We start from the raw sequence: 19947 nt of genomic DNA on the forward strand, positions 1-19947 counted from the left end.
TAAATCCTCTTTTAAGCAAGGCTAGCATTATCCTAAGTGTGTTATTTTATTTAGTTGTCACAACAACCATTAGAGAAGCTACCATTACGATCGCCATTTCAGTGATGAGGACACTGCTTCTGAGGGAGGTTAAATCACATTGCCCAGCCACACCGCTGGCTGGAGACCTAAGTGGAACGTAAAGTCTGCTGCGTTCCAAAGGCTGTGCTATTCTGACTGTCTCCCCTTTAGCCTGAATTTGGCCACGTCACTTAGCTTCTCTGGGCGCTGATGTTCTCATTTATAAAATGAAAGGGTGCTGATGTTATCCCTTTACGTAGGGTGTGTATCCTTGGCACTTATCCCTAGTTTACATAGGAGGACACTGAGGCTCAGCGTCTAAATGTTATTTATCCAGGGTCACACATTTTAATTTCTTATTGGCCTATTCTTTGAACCCTATTGTATGTCCACTAATGAAATCATTAGCATTCATAATGAGGTTTCTTTGGCATGAAGGCAAGGCTCAGTTATATTCAGTATTTTGTATTTCAAAAGAGAGGATGTCTTACAGCAGTTTTCCATTCCATGCCGTGTCCATTAAACTCTCAGGAGAACTTGGATTTAGCAGTCAACTCATTCTTTGCCATTCTGGATCGCTGGGTTTTGCTTTTATGTGATGATCTGTACACATCTTTGTATGTATTTTGATTGAATAATTATTTTCTGTTCTTAGTTAAATAATGGCATTAATTTGTTTTATAGGATATCTTTCTGCTGTGTTTTCCCCTCATGTCTGATTTGTTTTCCATCCAGAATGGAGTCTTTGGAGACCGCACTGCAGATCGTGTTACCTGTGGAGAAGGAATCGCTCCTCCTCTGTGGCTCAGACCTGCTCCCCCGTGAAATGGCCATTCAGGAATTTCATCTCACTGATGCTGATGACATTTATCAAAACCTGAGGGTAAATACACATCCTCACAGTGTAGTTATAGAATAATCAGTTCTTCAGAGGTTTATACATGTTTATGGATTTTTAATCATACATCAATAGTATTTATTTAGAATATAAACCAGGGCAGAAAAATCTTCAATAATTTAGACTTGTTATTTATTTCTTAACTGTGTAATTCCTTGCCAGTTTGGAAATAGGTACCGTGGAGTAAAGAATGAGGTATTTTCTTTGAATTCAAAGTGAAGGCTTGCTTATGAATGCCTTCTCCAATGCCTGAAATCCTAAATATCTGGACTAGACTTATATACTTAAAGTGTCATATTCTCATTTACTCATTCCAAATCCCATCTTAAATAAAAAAATTTTTAAGTTTTATTTTTCAGATTCAACCTGTAATAATTCTCATTGAAGCAATAGCTTTCTATACCTCTTTTATTTTGGGGATTGTAACTCCAGGAAGTGTATCGGATAATGAAACAGCTGGGCCATCTGGTCATTTGTAATTAAAATGTTTCCTTCTGTGGAGACCATCAGCCTTGGATAAACTAAGGAGCAGTTTTCTAGATCAAATCTCATGACGTAATTTAAGATTAGTTTCTGATGTGTAGTCTTTATTTTTTCTGCCTCAGTCTTTTCAGCTTTTCTTATGTTTATTTTAGAATATCCAAGATTCCATAGCAAAACAGATGGAAATATGTAACAATTTGGAACAGCCAGGCAATTTTGCATTAAAGGAATTACACCCGCTTGACCTGCAGGCAACACAGAGTATTATCCTGAAACACAGAACACAACTTGAAGAAATGAACCACAGAGTTCAGAGGAGTAAAGATGCCCTCAAAGCTCTGGAAGAGTTTTTGGCTTCTCTGAGAACAGCTCAATGCTCTGTTGGGCTTCTTACAGACCTTTCAGCCTCCGATTCACAGGTGTTACCAGAAAATACGTTGACAGTGGAAAATAAGGAGGGAGAAATTTATCAGATGAAAGACAAGGCCAGACATTTGGATGAACGTTTGAAGGTGCTTGGGATAAGCATTACAGATGCCGAGCAGGGAGAAGACACCTCCTGTGAAAAACTTCTGGCTGCTTTGTCCGAAAACTCATCGGAGACACTTAGCTCTGGTGGACAGGAGGAGCTCACTGAAGAAGACAAATTACTGGAGACTTGTATTTTCAAAAATAATGAACTCCTGAAAAATATTCAAGATGTGCACAATCAAATCAGTAAAATTGGCCTAAAGGATCCAACTGTTCCAGCCATAAAACAACGGTAGGTGTCATTTTGGTCCATTTCCATGCATAATGAGATTTTTCTGTTTTTTCCCCCCCAGGTATTTATCAGTTGAAACAATGCATCCCACATGTCTTTCTGCTTCTGTTCCATCCCGCTGTATTCGGGATTTGGCATTCTTTTCTGTAGACTTTTCAAACAGGCTTTTTTTTTTTTTTTTGGTTGATGTTATGCTTTACAAAGTGTGATGTAATTTTTTTTCTTTAAAGTTTCATTCTTGTGGACAGAGGAAGAGTGAAATAAGATATGTATAAAGTACAAGAGTTGCTTCAAAGTCCCTTTACTGCAGTGTTTTTATTATGGGGTTCTCTCGAGGGAGGTAGGCCTGGAAAACTCCACACATTTGATAGAAAATATAGTGGTGGAAAGTGCACATGCCACACCTTGTTCCTTCTTCCCCCTCCCAGCAGGACTAGGATGGGGGCTAAGTTTAAGAGGTAAACTATGGTTAGTGTTGATTCTGCAGACTCAGTAGAATTCCGGTAAACGGTAGTTGACAGCCATCTATCTATATAGAGCTGCTGTTTTAATTCTGGCATTTAGAGTCAGCCACCAGATCCTGAAGGTGAAAATGTTAGCATGAGTTAGCGAGGGTTCCTTTTGTGGAGCTGCCCTCCCCTTTTTAAATGTCTCCCGTTTTCTGCCTCTCCACCTGACCACCTGGAATCCCTCAGAGGCTCAGTGCTCTTCTGAGGCTCTTGAGCTGAAAAAGCTCTTCCCTCTGAAACTTCTCGGAGCCCTTGGTCTCAATGAGACTTCCATTTCTACAGTGCTCCTGTTCTGAATGAAGGATGGAACTAACTTAGTTATCAATTTCATTGTTAATACATTTATTATAGATTTATAAATAACAAGTAACAAATAAATTAAGTATTAAATTATAAATGAAAACTATACATTAGTAAATTGCTTTAATTTTTAATTGCGTTGCTACTAGAACAAGCCTGGCACTGTTTTAGGTCCTGGGGAGATAGCAGTTAACAAAACAGACAAAAGTTCTTGCTCCTCATGGGCCTTAGGATCTAGTGGGAGGTGGAAGATATTCAGTATGTTCGATGGTGCTAAAGGCTACGGAGAGAAATTAAGCCGGGAAAGAGAAGGGGTTGTGATTCGAATAGGGTTATCAGGCAGTTTTACAGAGAAGGTGATGTGTGAGTAAGATGAGGTAAGAGACAAGCCAAGTGACGACCTGGAGGAAGAGCCCTCCAGGCCAAAGGAGCAGTACAAAGGGTACAGAAGGTACAAAGGGCAGGTGTGGGACTGGGTCCGGCATCTTTGAGGAGAGGCAATGAGGTGAGGAGGTCAGTGGTGAGGGGAAGAGGTGTGAAAGAGGGTCAGAGGGGTAACAGGTGGGATTGTAGCTCCTGTAGGGACTTGTGGGTCATGTGTTGACTTTAGTTTTGTTTTTTTTATTGAGTGACATGGGAAGTCATTTGGAGGGTTCTGAGCAGAGGGAAATGATTTGGTCTTCATTATAACAGGATGATATGTTGAGATTAGACTGTAGGAGTGAAGGGAAGACATGGGAAGTCTGGTTTGACCCATAGCAATAATCCAGGCAAGGTATGATGGTGGCACGGAACGATGGTGAAGTGACGAAAAGTATTGAGATTCTGTATATATTTTAAAAGCAGAGCCCACAAGGTTTGTTGACACATTGGACATGAGGTGTAAAAGAAAGATTGGAGTTACTGTTAACTGGGATGGCAAAGACTGAAGTTTATCAAGCTTTGAATGGAAGATCAGGTGTGCTCAGTTTTAGACGTGGTAGGTTCAAAATATTTATTGGACATTCAAGTAGAGTTATCAATAAGACTGTTAAAAATAGGTGGCGTCAGGAGTCAGGAGAGAGGTCTGGGCGAGGTATACATTTGAGAGTCGTCGGCATTTTAGAATGCCATTTAAAGCCATGAGAGGGATAAGATTGCCAGCAGAGTGATTTAGGCAGACAAGACAAGAGGTCAGTGCTGTGTACTCTGGGACACTCCTTTCAAGAGATCAGGGAGACGAGGGGGAACCAGCAAAAGATACTGAGAAGGAGGGGCCAGGAGAGTAGGAGGAAAATCAAGAGAGTTGTGGGGGCTGAGTGAGAAGGCCATTCCACTAGGAGAAAGTGACCCACTGGGTAGCATGCTGCCGACGACTAAAGGCAGATGAAGATTGGGACTGGAACATGAGTTAGGAGTGTAGAGGTTACTGGAGATCCTGAGAGTGGTCTTGGAGGAGCAGTAGGGAGTGAGAGCCTTATGGGAGTGGGTGCCAGAGAGAACTGGAAGGGAGGAAGCAGAGACAACTGAGGACCTGATAAAAGTGATTTGGACCTAAGTGAATGCAGTTAATCCCGCCAGGATTAATTTACAGGATAAAGCCCTTAGTTCCAATGACGCTTCTTTGGTTTGGGGGAGCATTTTGTTCACAAGGTAGACAGGCAAGATTCCCTTTATTCTTGTCCATTCCGCCCTTCCCAGGAACTTGCAGTGCTCTGCTGTCATCTTTTCTCTCCATGCCACTTGTCCCCTCTTCTACAAACATTGTGGACATTCCCAACAATATACATACGTACCCTTTCACTCTTTTCTCTCACATGTATATACACTTCCTTTACAAGTGTGCTCATCATGGAGAAATGTTACTGCTGGTGGTTTTGTTTATCTGTTCTAGTAAAAACCCAGCCAGTATCCTGGAAATGTAGTGCCTCCTGAACTCTGTCATAGGAATGTGTAATTTTGGCATAAACCTCATGAGGACAAATTAAAGTTAGTGTGCTCCCCCAAATTACCCATTTTTGTGTCAAATCAAATTGGCCAATAATTGGCGATCAAACTTTTCTCTCTCATCATCAAGGAAGAAATCATTAATCAGACTGGATAAGGATCTCGATGAATGTGAAGAAGAGAAGAAACAATTGCAAGAAATGGCTAATTCTCTTCCACAATTCAAAGATGGCAGGGAGAAAGTTCTGAGTCAGAAGTGCCAAGACACAGCACTCCTGTGGGAGAATACAAAGGCTTCGGTCGCTGAATGGTAAGGAAAAAAATTCCTCCCAAATTTGAAAAAGTGTGGCACAGTGAACTTTTTGAAATTTGTATGTTGAAAACACATTCCCATGGACCTAAAGGAGAGGCAAACTTCAGAGTTTCACACTGGAAGCTCACCAGGCCCATGTCTAGGGCAAGACCAGGGATCCTAGATTATGGCCAGGTGAACTTCAGAGGTTACCTAACAGGAATGACAGATGCTCACAGTATGTATATGATTTTTATTGCCCCACCTGCGTTAGTTTTCTGTTGCTGCTGCAACAAATGACCACAAATGTAGTGGCTTAAAAACAATACAAACTTATTTTACAGTCTGGAGGTTGGAAATCCTAAAACCAAGCTGTGTTCCTTTCTGGAAGCTCAAAGAGAAAATCGATTTCCTTGCTTTTTCCATCTTCTAGAGGCCGCCTACCACATTCCTTGGCTGATGTCTGCTTCTTCCATCTTTAAGGCCAGCAGTGTAGCATCTTCAAATCTCCGTCTCTCTGTCTTTCTCTTTCATCTCTGCTTCTGTTACCACATCTCCTTCTAACTCTGGCCTTCCTGCCTCTTCTTATAAGGACCCTTGTGATTATATTGTACTCATTCAGATAATCCAGAATAATGTTCCTATTTTAAGACCCTTAGCTTAATCACATCTGCAGAGTCCCCTCTGCCGTGTAAGGTAACATAGTCACAGGATCCAGGGATGAGGACATGGTCATCTCTGGGAGGTGGGACATTATTCTACCACACTACTCGACTTGAATGGCAGGTGATGCCATTCAGTTACCACCATCTTTCCTACAGAGCCTGGATAAGGCTCACAAGTTTTCTTCACTGTGTCACAGCCATTACCTATCAGTCCCGGCAGGCGATTCTGCTGAGTAGTCTCCATCCTTCTCTTACTCTCTGCCCGGGGTGGGAGTGGTGGAGAAGACTGACCCCTATAGACTGTACCACCCACGACAAGGATTCCAGCTGTGTTAGGAAGTGGGAGGTCCTAGCAGGAGATTCGTGAGCAAGAAGAGAGAGAGGTCAGGCTCATCTTAACCCCTTCCCTTTTCAGCAAGTGGTCCTGGCAGCTCCTGTTGGGTTCTCCTCTGTGGCTCTGCTCTCAGTGGTCTCTTCACCACATCCGTCTCCGAGTACACTGCCTGTTTCCTCCTGGAACCTGAGCGTACAGAAGTCAAGATGAAGTCTGTCTGTGGTCTTTGATGTAGTCTGCTCTTTGATTTCACAGAGGAAAGAACCGAGGTCCAAAGAGCCTAAAGTAACTTATCTCAGGTCACACGACCCATTAGTGCCCAGTTGTAACTAGAAACCAGGTGTCCTAGCTGCCACATCATCTGTACTTTCTTTTTTAAAGGACTTAATGTAGAATGAGCTGAAATAGACATACTTGTATCATATTGAAATTAATATTGAAACAATCTCTAAGGATAATATTAGGGAGGTGCTGTTTACCAAGATGTCTCTTAGTTAATTATGAAATTGAGGGGGTAAATTTAGGAGTTTGAGATTTGCAAATGTTAGCCACTATATATAAAAAAAGATTAAAAAAACAAATTTCTTCTGTATAGCACAGGGAACTATATTCAATATCTTGTAATAACTTTTAATGAAAAAGAATATGAAAACAAATATATGTATGTATACGCATGAGTGGGACATTGTGCTGTGCACCAGAAATGGACACGCTGTAACTGACCATACTCCAATAAAAAGAAAAAGAAAGAAAAAAAGGAATTGAGGTGCTAATTCCTTAAGGTTATGAATCCTGTGTTTCTTTCTAGAGCTTACATCTGGTAACTTTTTAATATTGACCTTGTGAAAATAGTAATCCAGTGATTATTTACACCATCCATTTGTCAGATAAGTATATATACCATCATTCTTAGGTTAAATTATAAAATAATTATAAACCACGTCAAAAGGAAAAGTCCTTCTATAACTTATTAGTCATTAATGTGGGAGGGATACTTAAAAGAGAAAGAATGGTTTTGTTATTTTCAGACATTGAGCTTTTTTTACTTCTTTTCCTCTTTGTAGTCTTGACCAGTGTGAAAGAGTTTTGGAGCTCTTAAAACAGTATCAGACTTTTAAAAATGTCTTGACAACTTTGATTCAAAAAGAAGAGAATGTCATCTCCCTCCAGGCTTCATACATGGGAAAGGAGAACTTGAAGAAGAGGATAGCAGAGGTGAGTCCAAATTCCAGAGGAAACTGTGTGGTGGCCTCGGTGGCAAGCCTGGCAGTAGACAGGATATTATAAATGGAGTCATTTTCAAAACTTGGTTTAGATGAAGTTACTGGTGACTCTCTTTTATCAGGTATCTAAGAATTTATTGAACTTATCCCTAGGGCTTGAAAAAAAAAATCAGCCCCTAAATTGATGCTGGGTTGCTTCTGTTTGGGTTTTAACACTGGTGGGGTGTGGTTCTTTTGGGGCTTTTGGGGCCAAATCCTTTCTGTTATGCTCTCAGTCTGGGGTCACCCCTGCTGCTACCTCTGTAAGGTTGGAACAGTCTGTGCTCTGACCTTCCACCTAAAAAGAACCTAAGACTTCATTGCAGACTTGAGAGAAAGAAGGTACTAGGAGAACCCCCTCTGTTGTTAGTGAATAGAGGAAAAATTATGTTTTTATTTATTCAATCTCTATAAAGATGTGTGAGTTTATTTCCAAGTTGCTCTGTGTTCATAGCCTCAGTGATCACAACTTCATATTCTCAGACTAACACTTTTCGACACTAGATGTCATTATTTTCTATGATTTAATCTGATTATCAACCAGAGTGGCAGAATAATGGGGTAGTTAGAAAAGAATATCCAACACTGCATTACTGTATACCAGAGAGTTGCTTTTCCTCTTTTTCTCTTCTTTTCTTTCCTTTTCTTTTCGCCTCAGCTGTTCCGCAGATACAATCTTTTTTTTAAATTGAAATATAGTCGGTTTACAATGTTGTGTTAATTTCTGGTGTACAGCATAGTGATTCAGTTATACATATATATGTATATTCCTTTTCATATTCTTTTTCATTATAGGCTGTTACAAAGTATTGAATATAGTTCCCTGTGCTGTACAGTAGGACCTTATTTTTGCTTTTCCTCTTGGTTCTGTGAGTACTATCTTAAAGTTCTGCCAAAGTATCAGAGACATATGTGAAATAGCCTCTACTTGATATGCCTGGTTGTTAGAAGAATTTTATTAAACTTTCCAGTTGCTGAAAGCATCCTCAGTGAGGTTTATACATATACAGGCATACCTTGTTTTATTGTACTTTGCTTGTGTGTGTGTGTGTGTGTGTGTATGTGTGTGTGTGTGTTTACGAATTGAAGATTTGTGGCAACCCTTTATCGAGCAAGTCTGTTGGTGCCATTTTTCCAACAGAATTTTCTCACTTCCTGTCTCTATGTCACATTTTGATAATTGTCACAAGATTTCAAACCCTACATCAGCAAAATGAGTATGACTTGCTGAAGGCTCAGATGGTGGTGAGCATTTTTTAGCAACAAACTATTTTTAAATTAAGGTATGTACGTTGTGTTTTAGACATAATTAGGCAGTTAACAGACTACAGCATAGTATAAACATTATTTTTATATGTAGTGGGAAACCCAAAAGTTCACGTGACTCGCTTTATTGCAATACTCACTTTTCTTTCAGTGATCTGACCGGAATCCGCAGTATCTCAAGGTGTGCCTACAGACCAGATTCTTACAGGCAATTTAGTCTTTGTCTAGAACTCTTGTCTCTGAAGCTGAACTGACACTCAAGGTCACATCAGTGGCACAGTTGAGGAGTAGCCCCTGTCTGGGGCCCACTTTCTCAGACACACTTTCCTGGAACTGGCCAGTCAGAAGGAGCTCTGTTTGGACACCAGTTATACAGTATGTGACTGTGTAACTGGTCTCCATGAGACCTAATTGAGGAAGGCCACCAAGCTATGAGCAGACAAGTAGTCAGAGTCTCTTAGATGAAACCTGTCTGGTTCTATCCAGCAGAGGCAGCTTCTGGGTTTGGTGGACTCAGAATCTAGGAGGATCCTGTCTTCAACCAAGTGGATTTAAGAAGCTATGGTTCCCTTGGTTCTCAGAGTATCCAACATGATCAGCTTTACTAGATCCCTCAACCTTGTGTCCCAGTTCACATAGGTACTCTTCTACTATGCCTGGAATACCAGTTTCCCACCTTGTACTGTTGTTCCAGGACCAAGGTCTCTGCCTTGTTCACAGATCCTGAGTCCCTGCCTTGTGAACTGACCAGATAGCTAATTCCACTATCTGTAACCATTTCTTACAGTTCTGGAGACAATTCTCACAGTTTATAACATTCTGCCCTCGACCCCTTAAAATTCATGTCCTTCTCGCATGCAAAGTACATTTATTCCTTCCCATCAGCCCCAGATGTCTCAACTTGCTCCAGCTAAGTCCAAAGTCTCATCTGAATGTCATCTAAATTAGATATAGGTGAAACTCAAGGTATAATTCAGCCTGAGGGAAATTCTTCTCACTTACCTAAAACAAACAGACTGCCAGATATTTCTCCAGCAAAGAGGGATTTGTTCAGAATTGCACTTCAGGTTCTGCAACTGTGAGAGTCAAGGGCAAGTCCCTACACAGCAGGAAAGGAGAATTCTTTCATTGAGGGGAAAAGGAAGTTGGGCGGGCTAGTAAACAGAGTCCATGGTTTATCATTGGCTGAGTCCTTACCAGTGAAGAAGTCTTTCTTCTTCCTGTTGGGCTCTGCTGTCATCACAGGCGTGACAGCGCCTCCCTCTTCTGGTCTCCCAGCTCTATGTAGTTGAGATCTCTGTTTGTTTATTGTTTTACTCTCTCTAGCTGTGAATCCATGAAACCAAACAAATTATTTGCTTTCAAAATACCGTAGTGGGACACGTATAGGATAGATACTTCCACTCCAAAAGGGAGAAATAGGAAAGAAGAAAGGGGTGGTGGGTCCCAAGTAACTCTGAAACCTAACAAGGCAAACAACATTCAACCTTAAGGCTTGAGAATAATCCTCTTTGGCTTGATGTTCTGCCTTCCAGACCCGCTGGGATGGCATCATTACTCTGGCTTCACTGGACAGATTAGCAACTTTCTCTCTAAGCAGGGAAAAAAAGTAAGGATACAGGTTAAGTAACTCCCAAAATTATATCGCTGATTAATAAGTGGTGGAATCATTATTTAAGCCCATGTATATGACAACAAAGTCATGTTTCATTCATCATAATTTGCCTTCCTTATAGGTGTAGTTGAAATATGTATATGGCAGAAGTAAAAATTGGTTAACTTTGCTTTGTACCCCTTTCTCAGATATAAAGCTTTAGTCACAAAAACATCTTAAAAATTAATAAAACAAGTGTAATTACTGTTAAGAATCGTATAAATGTCTGATCTTATTATGTTGACAATCTTGTATCTAATGTGGTATCTTTGTATATTTGCTGAAATAATATATTATCTTGCATGTAATATAAAGAAATACGCTAGTATTAATTATTATTTCTCATACACTTTTTTTTAACTGTTTAGTACTGATTGTGAACATAACTCTCAGTTAATTTTCTGATGACTTAGGTACTGTCTTCAGAAATAATCTCAGTTCTGTTGTATGTATTGTCATGATGCTTTGCACTGGTGGCTGAAATATGATACCACTGAGAACTTCTGTTCTTCAGGACCGTAGAAACCTGGATGTTTATCTAGGATATGGTGCCAGATTTCCACTCTCTTTAATGAAAGGCAGAAGTGCGAAAGTAAGACTGGAAGGCTAGACTGTCAGGGGACTATTAAAGTTCGGGAACTGTCAGAGGGATCCGGTTTCCTTTAATTTACCCCTTCCATTCATGGTAGAGCAAAATTTGCAGTTCCTGCCAATGCTAAAGTTGTCCTCTCCTGCTCCTTCTTTTCTTTCACCCAGTGGTAGCTCGAGTCAATGTAACAACAAAGTTCTTTGAATGTAATAAAAATGAGGGTGTATATGTATATATGTTTTCATTTATCTGAATAAGCATTTATTACGTCCAATGCAAAAGAGTCCTGAACTGGGAGAGAAAAACAGCTGAGTTTGAATCCCAGCTCTGCCAGCGTATCAGTCAGCTTCCGGTCAGAAGGAAACCACCCTACTTGTTTTTTTTTCCATTTAAAACATTTAAATAATTTTAAATTTTTTAATTGAACTTTTAACTTTGAGATAATGGTAGGATCACATGCAGTTAGTTGTGTAAGACATAATACAGAGAGATCCTATGTACCCTTTACTGCGTTTTCCCAATAGTAAAATCTTGTACAGCTGTGGTACAATAGTGCAGTCAGGTTACAGACATTGATACAGTCAAGGGGAAGAATATTTCCATCACCCCATGATCCCTGTGTTTTCATTTTATAGCCCTACCACTTCCCTCTTGCTCACGCCCCCTCACAACTACTCATATGTTCTCCATTTCTATAATTTTGTCATTTCAAAAATCTTCGATGAATGAAATCATAATATGTAACCTCTTCGGACTGGCCGTTTTCACTCAGCATAATGCTCTGGAGATTCTTTCTGGCTCTTGGATGCGTCAGTATTCTGTTCCCTTTTCTTGCTGAATAGGAGTCCATGATATGGATGTACCATGGCTTGTTTAATTGTCACCTCCGAAGGACCTCTGGGTTGTTTCTCATTTTTGGCTATTATGAATAAAACTGCTGTAAACATTTGTATAGGGTTTTGGGGGGAGTGTGAACATAAGTTTTTGTTTCTCAGGGTTAAATGCCCTGCCCTGCTGCTGCTGGGTTGTGTGTTAATCTTGCATTTCTTTTTTTTTTTTCCCTAACCACTAGACGACCAGGGATGCATTTCATTTTTAAAGAAACTTTCCAGAGTGGCTATACCATTTTACGTGCCCGCCAGCAATGTATGAGTGATCCAGTTTCTGCACATCCTTGCCAGCATTATACATTGTCTCTACTTTTAATTTTAGTCATTCTGACTGATGTGTAGTGGTATCACATGGTGATTTTAATTGGCATTTTCCTAATTGCTAATGGCGTTGATTATTTTTTCATGTACTTATTTGCCATTCGTGTGTCATCTATGGTGAAATGTCTCTTCATATCTTTTGCCCATTTTCTAATTAGATTGTTTTGTGTTTTTTTTTTACTGTTGAGTTGTGAGAGTTCTTTACATTCTGCACACTAGTCATTTGTCAGATATGTGGTTTGCAGATAGTTTCCCCTAAACTGTAGCTTGCCTTTTCATCTCCTAAATAGGGTCTTTTAAAGAGCAAAAGTTTTAAATTTTGGTAAAGTCCAGTTTATCAACTTTTCCTTTCATATATTGTACTTTTGGTGTCAAAGTCTAAGAAGTTTTTGCCTAGCTCCAGATGGTAAAATTTCTCCAATTTTTTTTTCTAAAAGTTTTATAGTGTCATGATTGACATTTCAGTCCATCTTTCGTTTAGAGTTAGTTTTTGTATAAGATGTGAGACTGAGGTCAGGTTTCATGTTTTTGTCTATAAATATCCAATTGCTCCAGCACCATATGTTGAAGTCTTCTTTTCTTCTTTTGAAGTGCTTCTTCTTCTTTGTCAAAAATCAGTTCTGTGTATTTGTCTGGGTTCTCTTTGATCTATTGATCTATGTGTCTGTCCCTCTGCCAACTGATGTAATCTTTCTTATTGTACCTATATGGTAAGTTTTAAAATCAAGCAGACTGCAAATCCTGAACTTTCAATTTATTCCCCCACCACCGGGCCGCTAGGTTGCCATGTTCTGGTTCTTTGGCTGAAGAGAGGAGGCTTTTCTTGGAGTGTTTTTGGTCTGTGGTCTATATCTGTTGGTATTACCAGGTGCTGGCTTCTCCAACACACAATCTGGGATATCTAAGGGGAAAAGAAAACGCAGGGAATTCATCACCAGGTCGTCTTCAGGAGCTGATGCGCCCAGCTGTTTTCCCTGCTTGAATTTTCCGCCTTTCAGTCTTAGGTTTATTTTGTATAAGATGTCCAGGGTTTTTAGTTGTACTTAGTGGGAAGAATAGGGAAAATTATGTCTGCTGCGTATTCCCAGAAATGGAAGTCAACCCTGGGTGTATAATTCTTAGGTTTTTGTTTATGAGAAATCACTATTTTCAAATTTTGTATAATCATTAAAATGTTTGTGTAAGATTAGTAAATTAAGTGGATGCATTAAGACTGCATTATTCAACGCTCAAATTTTATGTTTTAGTTCAAGATCATTGGCCTTTTGATAAGATAGTGAGTGTTTCACAACTTCCACGTTAGAAATGATGTTGGAGTTAGAATCATGGAAGATTAAACTAGAAGTCATATTAAAGATGTTTTAAAGTTCTGTCCGTTTTATTCAGATGAGCACTTAGGTTCTTTGACATTACAAAGATGATTCCTACTGGAGGAATCTATGACCTGTCATTTTTATATACCATTGAGTGGAGGTGCCTTTTTTAGGGTAGAGTATTATTTCACATAGACAAGAAACACGATTTTAGACCATTATAGATATTTCATCATGCAGAGTGGGGCAAGAAATTTGGGTGTAGGATTATTATTAAACTGGATGGCTAGGATTCTAAAAACTTTTCATTGATGAAGTGGGGCAATAAGTCTTTATCAGTTTATCAAAACATGTTTCATATCTTTTTTACAGATTGAAGTTGTCAAAGAAGAATTTAATGAACATTTAGAGATTGTAGACAAGATTAACCAGATCTGCAAAAATCTACAATTTCATTTAAATAAAATGAGAACCTTTGAAGAGCCTCCTTTTGAGAAAGAGGCTAATATTATTGTGGATAGATGGCTGGATGTAAGTTATAATTTAATTGACTAGAAATTCTATCTTCTAACAATTAAATTGATCTTTTCTTTTGTATTTTTAATATTTTTTATCTATAAAATTCAAAAGTGCTCATTAGAAAAATGTTCAAATAATAAGAAGTTTATGACTTAGGATTTAACTTTACCTCCAGAGTTAGGTACTACTAACAAATGGATCTATAGTCTTTCGATATACAGGTGCATACTCAACTCATTTAAGATAGTTAATATTATTACCCATTTGTGCAGGATACTGATGTTCAACTTTATATTTATTTAATACATTTTTGGTTTAGTAGTAATGGTATTTTTATGACTTGCAAATTAAGAATTTGTATGTGCTATAGTTTGATCTGGGTTTTTTAAAGCATCTTTTATTTATTGTGGTTTAAAATTAGGAAGGTTGTTGCTTTTAATTGCATATAAGCTGCAGCAAACCAGCCAAGTTTTTTTTTTCTGTTAAAGAAAGAACTACATGATATGCTAAAGCAAATTTTTTGTTGATGAATAAAGCAAGTAAAGGTAGTCTAAAATTTTATTTTGAAGTTATGTTTAAAAAAAAGTTGAATTTGACTGAAACAGTGGTTCCTATACTTTTCACCACTAAGTGTGTTATTTTTATTTTTTAATTATGGTAGATAAATGAGAAGACAGAAGACTACTATGAAAATCTTGGTCGAGCTCTAGCTTTATGGGACAACCTTTTTAACTTAAAAAATGGTATCGATGAGTGGACTGAAAAGGCCCTTCAAAAAATAGAATTACATCAACTGACTGAAGAAGAAAGAGAAAAACTGAGGGTAATTTAACAGAGATAAAATATATGCTCTTTTTGTACACAGTTGACATTTTAATACCAAGTTTGCTTTCTTGAAGCGGGGTAGAGAAATACCATAGAAGTCTTGTATTTCTTTCATTATCCCTTGAGTGGGACCTGAACTCTGTTGTTTGCTTTGTGACACCTAGGAAGATGGTAGCAGGTATTATTAATCTGGGGTTCACAGGCACCCAGGAGGTTCGTAGGTGAAATGACCTCATATGGGAAAAAATCTCAGCTGCATCTTTATTTCCATGAATGTCTAAGTAAAGTGTAATGTGTGTTTCCACCATGAAGTAGTCAGCAAACATAGTAGGACGAACATTTTATGTGACAATTTTATCAAGAAAATTACAGATATTTTAGAGTCATTTTCTGATTATTGCAGCTATTACTCTTGTCACTAGAAACTACGGTACTAAGTAGGTCCACTGCTAGATCCTATTCTTTAAGGTATTAATAGAGAAACATGTATATCATTATGGTATAAATTACTTGTAGTATTTTTATAACTAACCTAATGTAATTGTTTTCCTTTATAATCCTTCATAATTTATTTTATGTTTTACTTTTTAAGATACTATTATGCAAAGTTTCCATAAGATTTATGGGATCTTTAAGAATATCATCAAAATGCGTAATTGTTCCTAGGTGGTCAATCTAGGCCCCAGGGATTGGCAGACTTTTCTTAAAGGGCTGAATAGTAATTTCAGGTTTATAGATCAATTATTTGGTCACCGTCACAGCTGCTCAGCTTTGCTGTTGTAGCAGGAAAGCAGCGTCGTGAAGAATACGTAAATGCTTGAACGTAGCTGGGTTGCCCAAAAGCTTATTTACAAAAACAGTGCCAGCCCTCAGACTGTTAACTTCTGATCTGGATCATGATGGACAGTCTTCATGATTTTAATCAAGCCTTCCCTCAGAAAGATTAGAAGAACACTAGGCTAAGTATCAAAATCTTTATAGAGCTTCAAAAAAAGGTTAATTTTTAAAAGTCAATTCAGGTGTTGCCATTTAGAAAGAATTAAAGTTATCTCTTTTAACTCTAGTGGGGAGGGTGTAGCTCAGTGGTAGAGTGCATGCCTAGCATGCATGAGGTCCTGGGTTCAACCCCCAGTACCTCCACCAAAAGCAATAGATAAACCTAATTACCTCCCCCCACTTAAAAAAAAGAATTAACTGCAGAAAGAATTCTTTCTATTGCTTGCTTGTTTGCATATTATTAGTTTGGACCATATAAAATCACAATCTTTGCAGGTCAAAAACCAGCCAAATCTTGGCAGTTTTATGTGGTGTAGTGTGATATGAAATGTATGTGTATGTGCATGATGGCTTGACAGTATGCCAGGTGTAAGGCTTCAAATCTCATTTTTTCTCTAATTTTGGTCATTTTATTCACTTGTAAATTCACATATCCATTTTTATACTTTTGGAAAATATTTTCAAAATGTGTGGAGATTTATGAGTTTCCTGGGTATATTATGATAGTCATGAAGTAATTTGTTCTAAGTGGAACAAATGATCACTAAGAATCCCTTAAATTTGTCTTGAGATACAGGTTGTTTAAAAATTTGAAGTTAAGGAATATAGACTGCTAGCCTGTGGGCCACATCTGCCAGCATGGGGTATGTGTGTGTGTGTGTGTGTGTGTATTGGCTTTATGTAAACACATAAAGTTTATACATGTTTATGTATACAGTTTATACGTGCAGATCTATGAGCAGTGATGCCTCTAGGCAGGCACTGCGTTCTCGGGTAGCACAAGTCCAGCCTCTCTTACTGTCTTATTGTTAGAACGTTTCACTCAGTTATGACATTTGCCTAGGCCTTGAAGACACTTAGTCTTGTAACTCCCAGGACTCTGTCAAAGACAAGTGATTAGGGGAAATTTAAAGGCTCTTTCAGTTTCTATATATTTTCAGTAGCAATTAAGGGTACCAGGAAATAAGATATAAAATAAAAAGATGTTTTCCATTAACACTGTGTTTTAGGAGGAGTTACAAGTCCATGAACAAAAACCTTCAGAATTTTCTAAAAGAGTGGCAAAAATACAGTTTCTGCTTCAAAGCAGTGAGATACCTCTTGAATTACAGGTAAGAGAATTTTTGTTTAAAAGTTGCAATTAAAGATGCTCTGTATCTTCTAAAGTAATATTCATAAACTGGAATTCTAATTCTTAAACCTAAAATAAAATTAGGATCATTATTTAATTTACCTTTATTCATTTCTTATATTATGTCCAACCAATTTTGTTTTTCTGAAGAATGGTTGATTTACAATGTTGTGTTAGTTTCTGATGTACAGCATGGTGATTCAGGTATAATATATTCATATTCTTTCCCATTATGGTTTATTATAGGATACTGAATGTAGCTCTCTGTGCTATACAGTAGGACTTTGTTGTCTGTCCATTTTATATACAGTAATTTGCATCCCAAACTCCTAATTTATCGCTCCCTCATCCTCTTTCCCCTTTAGTAACCATAACTATGTCTGTCCAACCAAATTTTTAGTAGTCAGTATAGGTTATTCTATTTGTCCTATTTTAGAATGAATAGTATTTTTTTGCATTCTTTTATTCTCGTTTCACTTATTTCTCAGGCCTCTTTTGCAGAGGGGAGGTGTTACCCTGCTTCCATGTAAAGTAACAAGGGTCTCCTCAGGAGTGTGTTGGGCATAGAAAGGGCAATATGGCTCAAGTGGTACCAGGTTGACTTGTTGCTAGATGGAGAAATAGAGAGATTGCCCCAAGTGAGATTTTCTATTGTGTGAAGAGATTTGTTAGACTTTTATTTAAATCAAAATGCACAGTGCCTGAATGTGAGCTCTAGAGTCAGGCATTCTGGGTGAGGGCCTGGCTCTGCCACCTGCCAGCTTTGTGGTCTTGGGCAAGTTGCTTATCCTTCAGAAGCCTGTGTTTTGTACACAAAGTGCTCCCTGTGATGCTGGGTACATAATAATCACTTAATAAATGCTGGCTATTCAAGTTTTTCTGTATGCTTTTAATATATTTTCAGATGAGCACCCTGAGATAGCACCTCAATTGGTATGTTAGAGAAACCTGTTTTAGGGGTTAGTCTCTTAGAAAAAAAAATCAGACCATCAATTTCAGGTTTTCATGTTACTCTTTTTCTTAAAAGGCAATATTTGAATTGTTGTATCAGTGATACAGAACAGCAAAGAATCAGAGAGAAGAATTTATTTCACATTGAAATGAAGCAAAGTTTCAACTCATTCTCCAGCAATGCAGTTGTCTTAAAATCCAGTTAAATAAAGTCCATTACAGTACTTTATATATTTCGTGATTTCAGGTCATGGAGTCCTCTATTTTGAGCAAGATAGAAGGTGTGAAAATGCGTTTAACAGGTGAATCCAACTGCTGTGCACTCAGTGGCAGCACAGCTGAGCTAAGGGAGGATCTCGACCAAGCCAAGACCCAGATTGGAATGACTGAGTCCCTCTTAAATGCTCTGTCTCCTTCCGACAGCTTGGAGATCTTTACTAAACTCGAGGTACTTCCCAGCATCTTCTCTTCTGTGGTTTGGGTTTATTTTCACACTTGTTTCTGATGGTCTTGTCCTCCTGAGGTTAATAAAAACAATTATTATAAAAGTAGTATAAAAATGAAAGCCTGGGGGAAAAACTCAGAAAAACAGTTTGTATTTAACAGCTTCACTTTTGAATTGCATCGTGGACAGTAATTATTTGATATGAAATTGCATCTCATTATACATTTATTGGCTAAGAGAAAGTAGATCCACCCAATAAAAAAATCATCCAGATTTTTACTGAAACAATGGATACCTAATATGCTTTGTGTAAACTGAGCCCATTTTAAGACTTAATTGTTGTTTGTATATTTAGGAGATTCAACAGCAAATTCTACAGCAGAAGCACAGTATGATATTACTGGAGAATCAAATAGGTTGTCTGACTCCTGAACTCTCTGAATTAAAAAAGCAATATGAAAGTGTCAGTGATTTATTTAATACCAAAAAAAGTGTTTTGCAAGATCACTTTTCTAAGTTACTGAATGGTGAGTGCAGTGTTTCTCTTACCATGTTTCTGGGAATCTTGAAGTATGAATAGTACCGTGAACACAAAGGCTAATTAATCGAAGCTTCCCTTAGAGATGCACAAACTCTATTGACGGAAATAATATTAAGATAAATCTTTTCAGAGCAAATATTCACTGATCTATACTTGTTGTAAATAACATCTCTTTTGTTCAAGTCCCAGATCTTAATTTTATGAAGGAGTATTTCACCAGGGTCCTAGCCTTTGACCTGCTCACTGTGGTCAGTGAATCTGGGAACATGCCTGTGAGCCCCTGCAGGTATCTTTAGGTGTCCTGTATACTTGGAAAGGAGGTTTGGTGTAGAAGATATGTCACAATTATCATGCAGACCTCTATTAACCCTCAAAATTAGGTTTTAGTTTATTATCATTTTACACTCCCTTGTACCCATGGCGAGGGAAGCAAGTAAATCTCTTACTTTAACAAGATGTATGAAGTCTTCCTTAAATGAATACAGCTTCTTTTGTTTTTTTCCTGCAGATCAGTGCAAGAACTTTAATGACTGGTTTGGCAACATTAAAATGAACCTTAAGGAGTGTTTTGAATCATCAGAAACAAAAAAGAGTGTGGAACAAAAGCTACAAAAACTTACTGTAAGACAACATGTACACATTTCAATCAAAATTTATCAAAATGAAAATAGTGGAGACAGAATTGTATATAAGTAGATTTGACTTAGTTATTTCCCTACATAGAGATAATATTTCCAAAAACCTAGCCTTTTCCCACATGTTTTGAAACTCTGGGTTTACTGGGTAAGGGTGCAAGGGACTTAGAATCTCTTTTTACAGTTATTCTAAGAATGCTCATTAACTTAATGTTAGCTGGTGAAATCAGTTGTGTTAAAATCATATTTGAATAAAATAAAGACTTTACCTAATGTGAACTTTGAAGTCCCTTTACTTTCTGTAAGAGATCTCTTGACTTTTTATAAAGTCTTTTCTGAGCCATATTTCTTTTAAAAATTGCAGTTGAACTTTGATAC

At 38.0% G+C, this 19947-nt stretch overlaps 1 protein-coding gene across 13 annotated transcripts in view; it reads left to right on the top strand.

The window, feature by feature from the left end:
• Nucleotides 1-19947, top strand: part of SYNE2 (spectrin repeat containing nuclear envelope protein 2) — a 288222-nt gene that overhangs the window by 113377 nt on the left and 154898 nt on the right. For 12 of the 13 annotated variants that reach the window (XM_072963192.1, XM_072963191.1, XM_072963196.1 and 9 more), the window contains exons 29-38: nt 796-943; nt 1594-2204; nt 5070-5249; nt 7295-7445; nt 13898-14056; nt 14706-14867; nt 16876-16977; nt 18196-18396; nt 18749-18920; nt 19443-19555. In XM_072963192.1, the coding sequence (XP_072819293.1) occupies nt 796-943; nt 1594-2204; nt 5070-5249; nt 7295-7445; nt 13898-14056; nt 14706-14867; nt 16876-16977; nt 18196-18396; nt 18749-18920; nt 19443-19555 (1999 nt within the window). Of the gene's footprint in view, nt 1-795; nt 944-1593; nt 2205-5069; nt 5250-7294; nt 7446-13897; nt 14057-14705; nt 14868-16875; nt 16978-18195; nt 18397-18748; nt 18921-19442; nt 19556-19947 lie in introns of those variants that run through there. The other variant, XM_072963203.1, reaches the window with a different exon arrangement.

The sequence above is a fragment of the Vicugna pacos genome, chromosome 6 (genome assembly GCF_048564905.1).
Source record: "Vicugna pacos chromosome 6, VicPac4, whole genome shotgun sequence".
NCBI lineage: Eukaryota > Metazoa > Chordata > Mammalia > Artiodactyla > Camelidae > Vicugna > Vicugna pacos.